Raw genomic sequence first — 17554 nt, 5'->3', positions numbered from 1 at the left:
CTCTTCTTCTCTCTCACATGATTTTTTCAACTATTCTTCTTCTCTTCTTCTTTTTCTTTCTCACAGTCTCACTTCCAATGGCCTCTCCTCCTTCTTCTTACGCGATTGTAAAGGTAACTCTTTCTCTCCGTCGTTTCCGCTACGAGTGTCTTGTCGTTTTTATGCAGTCTCATGTCGTTTTCGGCCTTTTCAGAATGCAAAAGTGGTTATGGTTGATGGTGGTGGAATTGGCTGCTAGCATCTCAGCTCTCCGGCTTCCGTGACATTCAATACCTTTTAGTTTTCAACTTACTTCAATTTGCAGTTTCCATAGCTGCCTGATGGAATCTTTTGTTGTTGATGTTGTGCCAGTGCCAACTGCAAAACGGCGCCGATCAACGGGTAAATTCATCATCTCCTTCTCAATCTTTTGGTTTAGTTTTACATTCTGGTTTAATTTTAAATTTGACATTAATGTTGATCCTGGTGCACTATTTGTATTTTTAGAGCCATTTTGTGTTCCCCTCTTTAGTTAATAGTTTCGTGTGGATTATGTGCATGTTGCATGTGAAAAGTTTTGTCCTTTGATGTTTAATTTGTAATATTCAATCTGTTTTTTTTTTTTTTTCTGACTTTAGGATTTAAGGCGTTTGCTTTTGAGTGTGTGTTGCTTTATGTGTGGTTTATAAAGATCACTGAAACCATTTGGGCTCTGCACCTGTGTAGATGGTGCACTGTAGCTTTGTATTTTGTATTTGTAGCCTTTTTTAGAAGGTAAAGTGTTGCATTTGCATCCCTTTTTGTTTATTCCTGGTGATGCCAAAGAGTTGTGTCAGTCGGTCATGGACATTCATTCATGGGTTGGCTTGGATTTAGTGGTATTAGCTTGCAGAAACAATGTCATGATGTTTGAGTCACTCTTTGTGAAATGGGGGTGTTGGTGTAGGTAGAGAAGTTAAGAAGTGAGCAAAAGTTTGGCAATCCGCAATCTGTTATGTTCTAAATTGCACGAGAGTGGGGTTGGGAATTATGTGAAATGAAATTCGATTGGTTGTTGGGCACCATTTGGCTTGGGCCATAGAGTTATCCAATGGTCCACATTTCTTTCCTGCTAAAAAAATGAAAAATGGTTACTCCAATCCAAACATTTCATTTCAATTTTTGAATTTGCTTGGTTTGATTTGATTAGTTGCTAGCTGGAGTTGAACTGCTTTGATTTTGTCTGGCATCCATGAGTCCGGTTGAAGTATACAAGTCCTGAGAATATTCGCTTTTGTTAACATAATCATAATATGTATGTCAAATCCTCATGATGCATGTATTTATAGGATTGTGTGGTTATGGAGAATATTCAATGTGTAACACTTGAAGGGATATTTGTAGTTTGTTTCATTGAGTATAGTTTCATTTCTAAAACCAGGATTTTCTCCTGATCCCGGTGGAGACAAAAGACTGAAAATTTCAAGTTATAGCCTGCCGTACTCAGCACATGAAAAGACTTCGAATGTTGTTGATTACAACAATCCATTTGCAATATCTGATGTTCTGGATAGTTTAGAGAGCGGAAAATTTGGAAGTGTCACAAAGGACATAGAGGACCTTATAGCCCAAAAAATGCAAATATTGGGCCCTTACTTTGTTAAATATCCCATTCTGGTGGATCAATGGGTGGAAGCGGTAAAGAAACATCATGAAGAAACTCCTAAGTTGGAAAATCAACTAGTTACTGTTCCGATGCATCAAAATGTCATAGATCTTGAGGAGAAACACACCAGAAAGGATGTCCCTGCGATGCGAGATCAAATTGTGATTATTGATTCGGATGATGAAGATTGTGGAGCTGAAAAATCTATGATCCCATTTCAGGAAGTTGTGTTGCCGAAACTAGTTGCACCGTCCCCTGCATTGAAGATAACTGTAAGACTTTTCTCTCCTTGTTTTTGTAATTATGTAAAATATGAACATTGAAATGATGAGTGCTAATGTGCATGACCTTTTATTTGGAATGATTTGACATAACTGTAGCATCTCTTGGGACATTTTGAGGCAGAAGATTCTTGTAAAATTAACATTGACTCTTGAATTAGTTTTCTTTAATTTTGATTCCTTCAAAAAGTTACTGCCTTAAGTCGCGTGTACATTTTACATATCCATCATCCTTATATTCCATATGTTTTAACTTTTTGACATGTTAAGTTGGTGTGTAATTTTGCTCTTTGGCATTTTATGTATTGTTTCTACTAGCTGTTGCTAAAGTTTTCTCCATTGAACCATTTGCTTTTATACCCTTTTTCTCACATATTTATAGTTATAGCAAGGTGATTACCATTGTATTAAATTCTCAAGTTAGCTTGTTTTGTTGAAACATATTAGTATCCCTTCTTTGTACAAAGGTTCTGATGAATTACAACATTAATAATAACTATTGTATTGCAACTTTAAAGTTAAATTTTGAAGCATATCCCTCCTAAAATATAAGCACTTACGAATAGTAACTTGGGTAAGTTTTAGATAAATGTGATTTTTTCGCCACCTAGTTTGTTAGGGTGATGTGCTGTAGATGGAGTGTAAGAGACAAAAAGAATAGGTTGTTGGTTTGGGTGAGTATAAAAGAAAAGAAGCCACAAATATTGAGGAGAGGCGATTGCTTTTTTCTTTCCATGCAAAAACATTATGAAAAGAGAAGAAAGTCTAACATAATCCATTATGTTGGCTTTTAGCGTTTTCTATGGTTAAAAACATTTCCATATTTGATTATGAGGCTGTTTTTTATTTTAATAGTGATAATAATGATGAGTAATTAAAAATTATAATATTAATAATAACATAGTTATGATAAATAAAACAGTCTTACTTTCCACTCATTTCATTCCAAGCAAGCAACCCCTTCTACTCATTCCTTACTTCTTTCTCTTCTTTGCTTTTCTCTTTCATTCCCTCTATTTCATTCCTCTCTACCAGATGAAACATTAGTTTTTAATCAATGGCTGTCTTGCTAAACTTGAATATTCTTATGCAATATGAAATTTCCTATACGTTGGTCTTTTACTATATTCTTGGTAGCAGGGAAAGTAATAAGGTTGAAAATGAAAACAATAAAAATATTGGATGTATATAGATTTATATTGTATCTAAATGGCTTGCCATTTATATTTTTTTCTTTACTCTTGCTATGCATGCACTAGTGTTGAAAGATAAAGCGGGTGTTTTGATGCTTGAGCTTTTCCATTTATTTCTCTGAGCATATTGTGTAAATTGTTTAAAGTTGAATCACCACATCTGCTTTTAGTTACCTTCCTCTGTAAGTTTTTTGTAGTTGGATTTAAATGTGTATTTTTAAAAGATGATTCTCACTAAGTGGGATAAGGTTTTGTTGTTTGTTTGCTTCTACAAGAAGCTGCTGGGTATTCTTCTTTTCTTGTTGTTCATTTTAGTGCAAGTTATGTCACTGACATACCTTACTAATCTATTTGTAACAATGCATTTTAGGGGTATCTACCTGTCATTCCTTATCCGGGAGAAAGAGATCTAATAAGTGAGACAAGTATGGAGGATAGACCTAACAGCACTCAGAACAATAAAGGCTTTTATGTTGGTGTACAGGAAGAGGAAGAAGATGAGCTTGATACTGAAGATGACGGTCTAGGAGATATTTGGAAGGAGATGTCAATGGCAATAGAATGTTCCAAAGTATGATACTTCAATTTGTTATGTTTTTTTCAATAATAATATAATAATTGTCTTATGCAATTAGTTTATTATCTATTCATTGGGATGATTTTTTCATGTAATTTAGTCTGTAATGCTTCCATGATATCTATGATTTAGTTTTGAGGGTTGATAAGGCATCACATTTTTTCTTATAGCATAGTTGCCTGGTTGGGTGGGTTTGTTACTTGTTAAATACATTATTCATTAATTTATGTGGACAATTGTTGTTAGTATTGTACATATAGGCTATTATTATTTTTTCTGATGTACATTGAAAATATTCTTAACATTTCTGACAGCTGATCTTGGATAAGTTTGTGTTTTGCATTATCTAGATCTACAGTACTTCGCATACTGAATGTAATTTTCTGTGTAGTGTGTTACGGCATATAATTATCATTATTAGTCTTGATTATTTTCCTCTCTCAGTTAACCTTTATATGTTATACTTCTTGTCTACATTGCATATACCATGTAAATATTGCACGTTTTTCTTTTCTGCTCAGGAAAATTTACTTGCACATAAGTCAGAGTAATTCAGCTTTGTGTACATTATTTCTTACTTCAAATACTACCCATAAATGGCATTTTTAAAAGGTCCTTTGTCATTGATCTGGTTTAAATGTATCTCCATTAGGATGTTTCTGTTGATCCTCACTCAGATGAAGAAGAAGAAGAAGATGACGATGATGATGATGATTGTGATCATTCTTTTGTCTTAAAAGACGATCTTGGTTATGTTTGTCGCGTTTGTGGGGTAATTGGCCGAGGAATTGAAACCATATTTGAGTTTCAGTACAAGGTTAGAGTTAGTTCCTGCATTCATGCTTTTTTGTTTATAAATAATGATTGAAAACATTATTGGACGCGTGAAAATTGTGTTCTCAAGAGTATGGTTTGAAATTAGATGTTCAGGTTGAAAGTTTGGGCGGAGCTGGACCTAACAATGTGACAAGTGAATTGTTAAATTTCTCAATATTTGTGTTAATGAAATTCTTGTGATAATTTGCTGTTTTCCACACCTGGAAAATGTTTATTTATTTTTTTTATCCATCTTAGTTCTCTTTAAGGACTTACCAACTTCTTTATTAACCAAGACTATACAATAACAATGTGACAAGTGAATTGTTAAATTTCTCTATACTTGTGTTAATGATATTCTTGTGATAGTTTTACTGTTTTCCACACCTTCTGGAAAATGTTTATTTTGTTTGATCCATCTTAGTTCTCTTTAAGGACTTACCAACTTCTTTATTAAACCAAGACAATACAATAGCAGGTAGATCATTATTCGAATCATGTGGTATTAGTTGCTTTATAAATTTAATGCAGAGTCTATAATTCTCATGATATATGTTCTGGACTAAGATCTATGATTAGTAGATTACTTATGATCGGGACAGGAAGTGTTCAAAATTGATTTTTAATTATCTTAATGATTTATTGAAGGTTAAACGGAGCACAAGAACTTATGCATCTGATTCATGGAATACCAAGAAAACAGATGTATTTGGAGTTAATGTTGTTAAAGATGATCTCATAGTTACTGAAATCCCAGCGCACCCTAGACACATGAAACAGATGAAGCCCCATCAAGTTGAAGGATTCAATTTTCTTGTTAGAAATCTTGCAGGTGACAATCCTGGTGGCTGCATCTTAGCCCATGCTCCTGGATCTGGGAAAACATTCATGATAATCAGTTTTATGCAAAGTTTTCTAGGCAAGTATCCGAATGCAAGACCCTTAGTGGTGCTTCCTAAGGGAATATTGTCAACATGGAAAAAGGAGTTTCAAATATGGCAGGTGGAGGACATACCTCTATATGACTTCTACACAGTGAAGGCAGACAGTAGAAGTCAACAACTGGAAGTGCTGAATCAATGGGTGAAGAAGAAGAGTATTCTTTTCTTAGGATACAAACAGTTCTCCTCTATTGTCTGTGATAATGGGAACGATACATCATTATCTTGCCAAAATATTTTACTGAAAATTCCTTCAATTCTTATTTTAGATGAGGGACACAATCCTAGGAATGAAAACACAGATATGGTACAGTCTCTTGCAAAAGTTGAGACGCCTAGAAAAGTTGTACTGTCAGGAACCCTTTATCAAAATCATGTCAAGGAGGTGTTTAACATTCTAGATCTTGTTCGGCCAAAATTTTTGAAGATGGAAACATCAAAACCTATTGTGAGGCGCATCCAAAGTAGAGTTCATGTACCAGGGATAAAAGGATTCTCTAATTTAGTTGAAAACACTTTGCAGAAGGACACTGATTTTAAAACGAAAATAGCTGTTATACAAGATTTGCGCGAGATGACAAGCAAGGTACTTCACTATTATAAAGGAGATTTTCTTGATGAGCTTCCTGGTCTTGTGGATTTTACAGTAATGCTCACTCTTAGCCCTAGACAGAAGTCTGAAGTAGCAAAAATAAAAAAGCAATCTAAAAGAAAGTTCAAGATATCTTCTGTAGGAAGTGCCGTCTATCTGCATCCTAGACTGAAACCACTAGCAGAAAATTGTGGTGAAAATTCTATATCTGATCATGTAGTGGATGATTTGGTAGATAAACTGGATATCAGAGATGGTGTGAAGTCAAAATTTTATTACAACATGCTAAATCTGTGTGAATCAGCAGGGGAAAAGCTTCTAGTTTTCAGTCAGTATCTGTTACCCTTGAAATATTTAGAAAGGTTGACTATTAACTGGAAAGGTTGGAGTCTTGGAAGAGAAATTTTTGTAATCTCAGGAGAATCAAGTTCTGAGCACCGAGAATGGTCCATGGAAAAATTCAACAATTCTCGTGAAGCCAAAGTCTTCTTTGGCTCAATTAAGGCTTGTGGTGAGGGCATATCACTGGTTGGGGCCTCTCGCATAATTATCTTGGACGTTCATCTTAATCCATCAGTTACACGTCAAGCTATAGGTCGTGCATTCAGACCTGGCCAGAAGAAGAAGGTGTTTGTGTATCGTTTAGTATCTGCTGATTCTCCAGAAGAGGAAGATCACCATGTTTGTTTCAAGAAAGAGTTAATTTCAAAAATGTGGTTTGAATGGAATGAATATTGTGGTGATCGAGCTTTTGAAGTTGAGGCAGTTGAGGTGAAAGAGTGTGGTGATGAATTTCTTGAAAGTCCTCTGCTAGGGGAGAATGTAAAAGCTTTATATAGAAGGTTAATGAACATTCTTACCCTTTTTTCTTATCATAATATGCTTGTCTTGTTAGTTTGTATTATAACTCATCTGAAGGTTTTCCTGCATGTTTAATTAGAATCTACACACAAGAAAGAAATATTTTGAACAAAATAGTTTTGTGGAAGCCTATCTTTTCACAATAAATATTGGGAATTCGGATTCTCTATCGGATTCTTCTGTGTTGATCCTCTACTGTATCTTCAAATTAAATTGATAGTCAGTGATTTTGATGTTTTAAAATATATTAATTTTTTGTTAAAGTACCAACATCAATGTATTTTTAATACTCAAAAGAGGACAACATCAAATAACTTAGTAGAGAAACTCGATTCAAATATTGGTCATTGATTATGTTAGAACATTCTAATTAAGATCTACTGACAAGAAAGAAAAATTTTGGACAATATAATTTCATAGAAGCCTATCTTTTTAGAATAAATGTTGGTCATTGATTATGTTAGAATCTGATTTTGCTTTCTATATTTAGAACAATCTGGAGAACTTAATTTTACTGGTTGCTCTGAGAAATTTGTGATTCTGGTTTGTTTATAGTGGTATTCATATGTAGTTTTGGTGTGTTTTGCAGGTGATCAAGTGAACCAGAGCATGCTTATCTATATAACAGATCCATAGAATTTGACTTGTGCAACCCTAGAATCCTCTCTCCTTCATTTTAATGTCTTACACCTAATTTCATATGTACAAAGTTTAATGATTTACTTCATAGGCATTTTGTTTGTAGTTATGCTTATATTAATGCCCTTATATATAACAATCTCAACCAAGATGCATGTCATCGTCTTTTATTCATTTGTTGTTGATTTATGTTGTTGCTTTTCCTCTTTAAAGTCATTTTTTTAGTTCATGTTCTTACACATTATTTAGATATATTTTTGTTTGCAAATTAATATATAATAAGTTAGATTACTATCAAAATCTAATTTTTAGACTTTCATCAGCAAGCTCTTCAAATATTCATACAATACATTAAATTTTTTAAATATGATCAATTTTATTCAAATATAAAATATAATTGATTATGTTTGAAATTTTAATAATTATATAAGATTTCAAAAGTCAGCATACATAAAAAAGAAACGCTTTTATTGAGAAGTATACGATATTATGAGTTCAACATAATTTTATAAGTTCAAAAGGGGATTTTTTTATTTTTTTTTAATTTGATTATGACATGATAATATGATCCATTATGTGCTTAGGATTTTGGATTTAATTAATCGGATGACATTTACTTTAGTTTAAATGTGTTAGTCTGGTATCCGTTTTTTAAAAGATGTCAAACGAGTCGTAATTTTTAAAAAAATGTTTTAATTAGGTTTATTTTAAAAAAAAAAATATATTCATATCGGTATTGATATTTAAAATAATTTATAAAATTAAATATTTATATTTATATTAAAATTTAGTGATAAATATTATGAATAAAGTTAACGAGGTGAATATCTTTTTTTCTGAAAAAGATCTAATTGAGGCACTTTTTAAAAATCGAATACAAAATTAAATATCTGAACAAAATGAGGACTCTCATATTTACTTAAACCTAAAATTTTGTTTGTCTCGAAAAATAATCACTTTGAGTAATGACGTATAAATCAAAACTTTTAGGAAATATTACTATATATAAAAATATAAAATCAATTATATGTTTAAGGTAGGTTCTTGAAACACAGTAATCTTATTTCACAAGTAATTGATTAGAAATTCATTTAAGTCATATAATCAATTATTCTTATACAAAAAAATTATTACTTTTTTTATGGCATTGAATAGATATAAAGAAAGAAAAATCAAATAAACTTATTAAGGATAAAAAGTAATTTTATTCATAATTTAATTATTTAATTATTTAGTTTTAAAATAAACAACTTAATGTATATATAATTTGATTTTATATTGTACCTACTAAAACATAAATCATTTAATTATTTTGATCTTCTCATTTAATTTTCGTAAATTTGATATAAATAAAAAGTAGTATATAAAATTGTACTTTAACTAATAAAATTTTCTCTTTTAAAATAGAGGTATTCGTGTTAAAAATTTAATAGAAATTACATGTGTATTTCATTCTTGCAGTAGCAGTTTTTTAATCAATTTTTAGTTAGTATCTAAGTTTATTTTTCTCTGAATTTTCCCCTGAAAGTTCCACCGGTCACCGGTTGGTAAGTTCTCCAGTTAATTTCGATCTCTTTCTGTCTCTCGCTGTCTATGTATTTCTCGCATTAGAAACGAACCTTCACAGAATAACCGTTGCAAAGTTCGCCGGAGAATCGGGTTCGGCCACCGCTCTCCGATGAACGCTCCATAGAACACCATGGCGGAGCAAGGCAGCGCCGCCGTCAATGACGGCAAAACAGAACCGCAACAAAACGAACACCACGTCCTCAACAACCACAACGACAACAACGACGTAAACAACAAAGACAACAGTTCAGATCCAGAGTCGTTCTGCTGTTTGGTTCAGCCAGTCACCGCCGACAGAGATCCCGAGTACATCGGCATTCGCCGCATCCTCCTTCTTCGGAAGGCAGAGGCAGGACTTATTGGCCGCAGAGTACGCTCCGTGCCGAACTCGCACTCTTATCTAACGTTTCTGATAATTTTATCATCATAATCTGAAAATGGAGATTGTTTAACTGCTTGTAGCTTAATTCTCTTTATAATCACGTGTCGATCTCGTTCTCGTATATGCATCTAGTTCTGTTTCTTTTTACCGGATCAATCGTGATAGATTTGTATTCTTTCCGGTGATGAATTTTTTTTTTTAGTTTTTCTTTCATTGGTGTGACCTATGACTGCATACATTTTGACTTTTGGATTATAAGCTTGTTGAATTGCGTGTTATTACAATGTTCTCAATCGTCATAAACGATGTTTAATTAAGTCTAGTGCTAGGTTTATTATTATTATTATTTGGACAGTATTTATATATACAGTTCCAAGTGCAGTTCATCAGAATTGGAGTTTTACACAGGTAATCCATGTTTCCCTTTAGTGCAAGCACCTTATAATACAAAGATTGCTGAGGTGAAACTTCAATTCTGATGAGAGAATAGTATAAAAGTGCATAAGGAACTGATCTGACTTCCGTCTTTCTTATTGTTATTGCTACTTGTGAAAGTGTTATTTCCTGTGGCTGTGTTGATGTTACTATGTGGCTTATGGACACGTGATTGTGTTGAAGGATTGGAGATGCAATGGAAAAACTTATGTGGCATACCGGAATTACCTAAGTAGGCCTAGAAACTGGGAAAGGGATAGTTCGCGAGCTCCTAGTCTGCACAGTACTCCAGGAAACAGGTTGCTGTTTTTTCTTTTTTACTGGAACTAATAGCGCATATATGCTTAATTTTGTATCATACAATTTCATGATATGGTTGATAAAAGGGGATAAAATAAGGAATTAAAGATGCTCATGATTGGATACGGAGCTTCAAAGTGATCTGGATGTGTTGTTGGACAGTAAATTAACTTTGATCTGCATGGAAAATTCTGGAAGACAGATATTGTTATTCATTCAAATGACTTTTTTTCTTTACATATGTAAGCTCAAACATATTTACAAGATGATTATGATTTATGACTGGTTGTGTTGCAAGCTGGTTTTAGCCTATCTAATTTTCTTCACTATTCTTTTCTCTGTTATGTTTTAGGTTAATTTAGGATGATATCGTATTTTCCAACACTTGTACTTTGTCTCTTATATAAATATTATCTTAATTTCTATACGATTTTTCGCATCAATTGCTTTCCTTTCTTATTTTAATGTGAATTCCATGCACTTCTTTGTGGTTAATTCTTCAATTTGAGTTTCTGTTTGTAATTATAACCACATTTTATGTCAATGCAGCTTTCTCATTCACGGTACTAGTTTAAATTTATGTTTCCATACAATTCTGACATCAGGATAATTTACTGGTTGATGCATCAGTGGCCGATTTTTTCCATCTCCTGGTCCACACTCCCGTTGGTCTGAGGTGGACAGCTTGGGTTCTGGGAGGGTAAGTTATGTGCTGTAGATTTTGTAGCAATATACCTGTATTGCACATACCTTTTGTCTTTAACTCCTAACTCTTAATTGGGTAGAAAAATGCCATATCCATTAAAATTTTAAACAGATAGACATATTCTGTTAATGGGATTTATACTTTTTAATTTAAGTATATCAGAGTGTACCATAATAACTGATAGGATAACCAGCCATTTATTTGAACTGGTAGTGCTGTTGTCCAGGAAGTGCTTATTATGCTTTGATGTGGCACCTGGTCAAGTGGGATTCCTACGTTTATTTAGTTATTTTTTTCCATTCTTTTAGGATGGAAAAGTTTGTAAAAGAGCTAAAGAAAGCATTCAGAAACCAAATTAGATACATTAGAAAAATGCTAGATAACTTTTTATTTGTCATAAAGCTGTTAAAGTTGCTCATAGATGATACACTATATTCTTCATTGATTATTGGCTCTGAACCAACCCTATAAGTTGTTGGGTAGATTTGACTGTCACTTTCTTGATATTAGTATGTTTTGCTCAATGCTTCTTGTTGCTGAAAATACAATTATAGAAGTTCCTGTTAGTCAGAGTAAATATACCTAAGCTTCCTGGATTGGGGGAAATTTACATAGACTAACTTATTGGTTTATATATCACATAGGACTACACTAATGAAATAGATATACTTTATGCGTCTGTACTGTTAAGGGATATGTGGTTATGTTAGGCCATGATAATTGGAGCTTTGTTTAATTTTTTTGAAATTGAAGTAGGTTAGTACTGTTTAGCTCATATGCTGTGAGTATTAGTTTAAATTTCATTATTGTTTACTTTTTTTTTCCGTGTCATTTATCAAAATTGTAGGATCTGCAAAATGCAAATCCAGTACATAATCTTAGATCGAGTTTTGGGTCAAGTGTAAGTGATTCTGATCATCCTAGACAACGTGGGGCTGAGTCTGCTTATTCTTTTGTTGGAATGCATTGTATCTTTGACAAGAGCAAAGCCTCTGGTAAGTCCAATCTAAATTTGTCTTTTTTTACCCCAGTACCAGTCTCTGTTTTGCTTGGTTTTCATGGTGGAATAATTCTGAAAATCTTTATGTGTAGTTTCGGTGTTGAAGTTTGGGCACATGAGTTCTGATTTACTTGCTTATGGGGCAGCTGATGGAACCTTGACTGTCTGCAATGTATCAGAGAATCCTTCAGTCATAAAACAATTAGAAGGGCATTCCAAAGATGTCACAGGTCGGATAAAATGTCTTTGTTTACTTGGTCTATATTTAATGCTGCATGACATATACGATCAAGTACGCCAAGCAAATATTACCTACTGTATTATTTTTAATTGGGGCATTATGGATCAATAAACCTTGGCCTGCATTTTTTTCCAATTGTAGATCAAATTAGCCAGATTTCAGAAAAACTGCAGCCTTTAACTAATTATTCTTACTGAATATGTCACTTATTGCTAATGTGGAATTATTATATTCCAAAATTCCCTAAATTGTAATGCTCCCTAGTTTATTACGTGACCTCATATGCTTGTTTATTTTCAGATTTTGATTTTACGTCAAATAATCAATACATTGCATCGTCTTCATGGGATAAGACTGTGAGAGTATGGGAGATAGCGAAAGGTATTTGCATACGGGTGATATATGGAGTATGTCCACAATTGTGTATCCGTTTTCACCCTGTAAGTATAATTGTGTGTTGTGTGTGTGTGTGTGTATGTATAAGGGTTTCTTGTTTCTTTTGTTAAGAATGCTAGCCTTCCCATCTCTTCAAAGGATACCATTGCCTTCTTTCATAGTTCAACAAAAAACCTTCGTCTTAGATTTGAAAACTTTAGATATTCTGGTAATTTCATGGTAAATTTCATGTTTGTATGAAAAGTAGCCTTCTCTGCCTTTTATTTCTTGTTTTGTGTATTCAATTTACTACATTGTCACTGTTATGTCTATATATTTTTCTAGAAGTTCTAATAGCCATTCTTTACAATAAGGGAAGTGATAAATTGACTTTTGTAGATTGAAGATGGGTGGAATAGAATATCTCATAGTTTGCACAAGGACTCGGACATTCATTGTGATCTTGATCTTGGATTTATTTGTAGTTTTTTCTCTCTCTCATCTTTTTTTTTTGTTGACCAAATCTGTTTTCGAAAAGAGAAAATGATGAGGTGGACCACTACTTTTCTCTGTGGTCCATGTGAAAGAATTTAAGACTTCCTCCTTACACATTGGTTTTATTTTGGATTGGTGATGCTTGAGACTGCAACAAATAAAACTATGCTCTGAAGCATAAAATAGTGAGCGAAGGAGGCTGTGCATTTAGCATGTAGAATTTTTCCATTTTTGGCACATCTAGTGAAATTGAATGTTTTTCCCGAGTTTAGATTCTCCACCGGATCTTTGATGTTGTACCTTTCGTGTACCTTTAAAATATATTAATTTAATATATAAATTTTTTTATATTTTAAAATATAAAAATAAGTGTATTTTGAAGGTACAGTAGATGGACAACACCAAAATTCTAGCAAAGAATCAAAATTTGTTTTTTTTCTAAGATAGAGGGTGAGCATGGGAGGAGGGAAGTTTGTCAGTTAGGAAAGAATGGGTAAATTACAACAATTTGCTTCAGATTTCCTTCTTCCTCTAATCTACTGAAACATAAATATTCTTTGCAACTTGTCCAATTTTTCCAAAGATGTGGTTTCCTATATCATTATGCATGTGGATTTGGATCTTTTATATCGGTAAATAATTTTTTTTCTTTTGATTCCATTCTTGGTTGCTACTGAAGCCTGTATTTTTTCTGTATTTGGTGCAGGTAAATAATAACTTCCTTTCAGTTGGAAATGCAAACAAAGAAATCAATGTAAATATATTAATTGTTTCCATTTTGTTATTTTAGAGAAGGAAGTATCATGTTTGACACCTTTGCTGAATCTTTTCTATTGCAGTGTATTAATCTTAGTTATTTCTGTTCTTGCTTGGTAAACCTGAAATGACTTTGATGTGGTGGGATCGCTCAGATCTTAAATGTTATTGAAGAAGGATTGTGTTCTTTGTTTGTAAAGTATCTAGAACTGTTTGTGTTGTTGGGTGCTATTATTATGCTTGAATGTTTCACAGAGAATGGAGTAACATGAATAGGGAATAGAGTTACCTTTCTGTGTTTTGGTATTAATGAGGGAAGAAATAGGAAGGTTTTGTGGTTTAGAAGTGGTGCGGTGCCAAATTTAAATATAACCCTTTTATTAAGTTACTCAATTTATGAAGGTAAAGTAGTAAATGTCAAGTATTTTTTATATAAAAGTAACCCCTCATTATCCCTTTGTTACGAGGGAACGGCTCAGACACTTTCCCTTCCACAAAATTTCAACCTCCTAAATAGGGAGCATTATTCCTTTCCCATCAGTTCCTTTCCACTCCCAATATTCAAGGAGGCTCATAGATCATATATGATTGAGTCATTTAATGTTTGTTTATTATTCAGACACTGGAATAAGAATAAGGCAATGACAGTCACTTCAATTCATCAAACACATATTTTTCATTTATGATTTGATATATATTCCTACTATTAAATATATGTGGCTTAGTTACTATATGTACTTTTTACTCCTCCTCCCCCCCAAAAAAAAATCCTCCGCTGTGATGTTGTCATTTTTTACATACATTTCCTTTTACGGTAATTTATTATTTTTCTTAAAAATGATATGATGTATCAGGTGTTCAATTTTAGTACCGGAAGGGTAATTAATAAATCACTATTTGACAGTGGAGTTACCTCTTTGGACCATGACCATACAGGACTTCTCTTATTTTGTGGAGATGCACAGGTGAGCTGCTCTATATATGCACATGTATTTTGTTTTGTATATCCTAATTGTTAGGTTGATCTCATTTTCTTTAGGTTCTGGATTGTATGTGCAGGGATGTATATACTCAGTAAATATGAACTCTCACACAGGTGTATTATCTCGCTCACATCGTTATCGAAGTAATAGCAAGCACAAATCTCCTGTTACCACAGTGCAGTATAGGAGTTTCTCTCTACTCGCTCGCGGACCTGTGTTGTTGTCATGTACCCAGGATGGAAACCTGTCTTTCTTCAGGTTCAGAAAAAGTTTTCAATTACCCCGATTGCATTCAGTTCTCTGTTTTTGAACTCGTTTTTCTATGGAGCACTTACATTGGTGTACTGTATTGTATTGTAGTGTGGCTTTGGAGATAAATGGCTATTTAACTCTTCGATGCTCGCTAAAATTAGCTCCACGTGTACACAAATTTCGAGCTTCTTTCTGTCCTCTTCTATCCCTTGAAAAAGGAGAATTCATTGGTATGTTGACATCATTCATGCGTACTTCTTTTTCTTCTTTCCTCCCTCACCTGTCTCTTGAAGAAGGACTTTTTAAATAATAATCTGTTTTTTTTTTTTTAAATAACCCAACTCTGCCTGCGTAAAACTAGAAATTAAGTCAAGGATTATGTACTCTGCTTGAATTTGTCAACTTCTCCATGAGCATTTATTAGAAAAGAAAAGAAATTAAGTTTATTTCACAGGTTAAAATCAATTAACTTGTGATTTAACTTTCAGGAGAAATTTGATGTATTTTAACTTGCAAAAATGTTTACCCAAACGAGATGTAAATAATGCTTGCATTGAGACTTCAATGGAAACAGAGACTGATATGCTGCAAACTGAGTTTTTCTTAAATACATTAACTTAAGAAACATTACAATGAATGTCTTTCTTACATTATTTTATCCTTGTCATGTGAAGTTGCTGGAAGTGAGGACTCAAATGTCTACTTTTATGATTTAACTCGACCCAAAAATACATGTGTGAACAAGCTACAGGTTAGTCTTTCTTTCATCGAAGGTGTTTTCATTTTTTTTTTTACAAAAACTGATGACTGATATCCGATAGAGAATCTGATTACTATTGGTCATCTTTATTTGATTTTTCTCTTCCAATCATGTTTTTTGATCTCCAAACCGAAATTGAGGGAATTGAGTCTGGTTTTCTTAAACTAATGTGACTTGTTAGTGGGTATGAATGCTATATATAATAAAGCTCAAAATACATAATTTTTTTGTAATGCAATGCAGGGTCATGGGTTTCCTGTGCTGGGTATTGCCTGGAACCATGGAGAAAATTTATTGGCTTCATCTGATTTTTTCGGCGTAGTAATTGTGTGGAAGAGAGAAAGAACAAATCAAAACAAACATCATACACAACACCAGTAGAAGTTTAATAAAGCCTTTTATTTGCTAAGGTCTCTTTCATCTTTGGCTCTCACCTGTTCTCTTCTGTATTTTTGTGCTATTATTTTTTTATTTTTTCAATTCTTACTGCAATGTACTTTGTATCCATGAAGTAAATCAATTAATCTCACCCACAGCCTCACTGGAAACGAAAGGTATTATATTAAAAAGGTGTAGTGTTTTGTGAGGAAGAAAGTTGTATTCTTAGAGACATGATTAGGGATTTTGTATGAGATTTATGACCAATACATTTTGTTGACTTTGTTCGCTAAATGTCATTTTATACAATTAAGCAAAGAATAAAGCACTTTTTTGTCTGACTTTGCATTTCAATTTAAGTGATTGTTCATGAACTCAGTCTATCTGAATTATTATTTTCTTGTAAGTAGCACATTCGATTAATGCAAGGCACATCTCCACACTTTTCATCCTGCATCATGTGAATATTAAAATTTTCATTTTGTCTTTTTTGGAAGTCAAAAATGATTTTTATAATATATGATTCAATAGTTAAAATTGACTTTTAGATTGTTCATTAAAAATTTTTTTTTTATTTTTGAATTCTATGATTTTGAGAAAATAAAATGAGAATTTTGTATTAATGTGTAGAAAGAATTCGTCCAATATATAAATTTATATGCTTATGTTTAGGTCCCATCTACAGTCTACGTCCCTTAAAATTCAGCATTTCTGTGCATCACTTGGATAATTAATACCAAGATTTCGTTTTTTCTAGAATATATGTATACAAGATGAACTACACTAAAGATTTTTATGAAGACTCATTAAATATAATAATTATCAACTTGATTGCAACAAGATAACTTTTAAAAATTTATATTAAAAATTTGTATCTATATCAACCACGTTACCGAGAATTTTCCATTCATTATAATACATAACTCTACTTAGTCAAAATAAAATATATATTATTCGCCAAATTGTCACCAACAAATATCTTATTTAATTGCAAATAAAGCAATTTATAACTTGAGATAATAATTTCATAATATAAAAGAAAAAGAAATGACATATTTTATCTAATACAACAAACTATAATATTTTATTAAAAATATAAAACATAATACTATAATACACTTAGTTATTAAAATATAAGTCAGAACCTCGTCTGAGTAGAAGACTTTTACCAAAAATAATTGAAAATCCATTAAAATATATTTATTTCTTATATTTTTGGATGTGTTGTTTTTCCAACTGAGCATTTTGGTATAGATTTCAAACTGAAAACAAAAAATTAAACCAAATAATTCATCGATAAGAAATTTGAAATTTGAAATTAGTTATTTTAATTGGTAAGAAATTTATTTCTTATTTTTCTTAGAAAAGTTTATACATACATCTCTTCCTAGACAAAGC

General features: G+C 32.5%; 2 protein-coding genes across 2 annotated transcripts; both read left to right on the top strand.

Annotated features, from left to right (window-relative positions):
• LOC114169713 (protein CHROMATIN REMODELING 35-like) lies at positions 1 to 7713 on the top strand. The gene is made up of 7 exons (XM_028054980.1): positions 1 to 113; positions 194 to 381; positions 1400 to 1896; positions 3469 to 3669; positions 4328 to 4492; positions 5140 to 6866; positions 7475 to 7713. Exons 2-7 carry the CDS (start codon positions 321 to 323, stop codon positions 7476 to 7478), a joined length of 2655 nt encoding a protein of 884 aa, XP_027910781.1. The 5' UTR covers positions 1 to 113; positions 194 to 320; the 3' UTR covers positions 7479 to 7713.
• A 1287-nt stretch (positions 7714 to 9000) lies between these two features.
• On the top strand, positions 9001 to 16504 carry LOC114170641 (WD repeat-containing protein 13). The gene is made up of 12 exons (XM_028056164.1): positions 9001 to 9463; positions 10094 to 10209; positions 10841 to 10910; positions 11764 to 11911; positions 12009 to 12146; positions 12458 to 12597; positions 13734 to 13781; positions 14638 to 14748; positions 14843 to 15024; positions 15127 to 15248; positions 15693 to 15769; positions 16022 to 16504. Exons 1-12 carry the CDS (start codon positions 9224 to 9226, stop codon positions 16157 to 16159), a joined length of 1530 nt encoding a protein of 509 aa, XP_027911965.1. The 5' UTR covers positions 9001 to 9223; the 3' UTR covers positions 16160 to 16504.
• The last annotated feature ends 1050 nt before the right edge of the window (positions 16505 to 17554 follow it).

Source organism: Vigna unguiculata, chromosome 11, assembly GCF_004118075.2.
Source record: "Vigna unguiculata cultivar IT97K-499-35 chromosome 11, ASM411807v1, whole genome shotgun sequence".
Classification (NCBI taxonomy): domain Eukaryota; kingdom Viridiplantae; phylum Streptophyta; class Magnoliopsida; order Fabales; family Fabaceae; genus Vigna; species Vigna unguiculata.
Note: the sequence above shows the minus strand (reverse complement) of the source record. Positions and strands in the feature narration are given on the sequence as shown.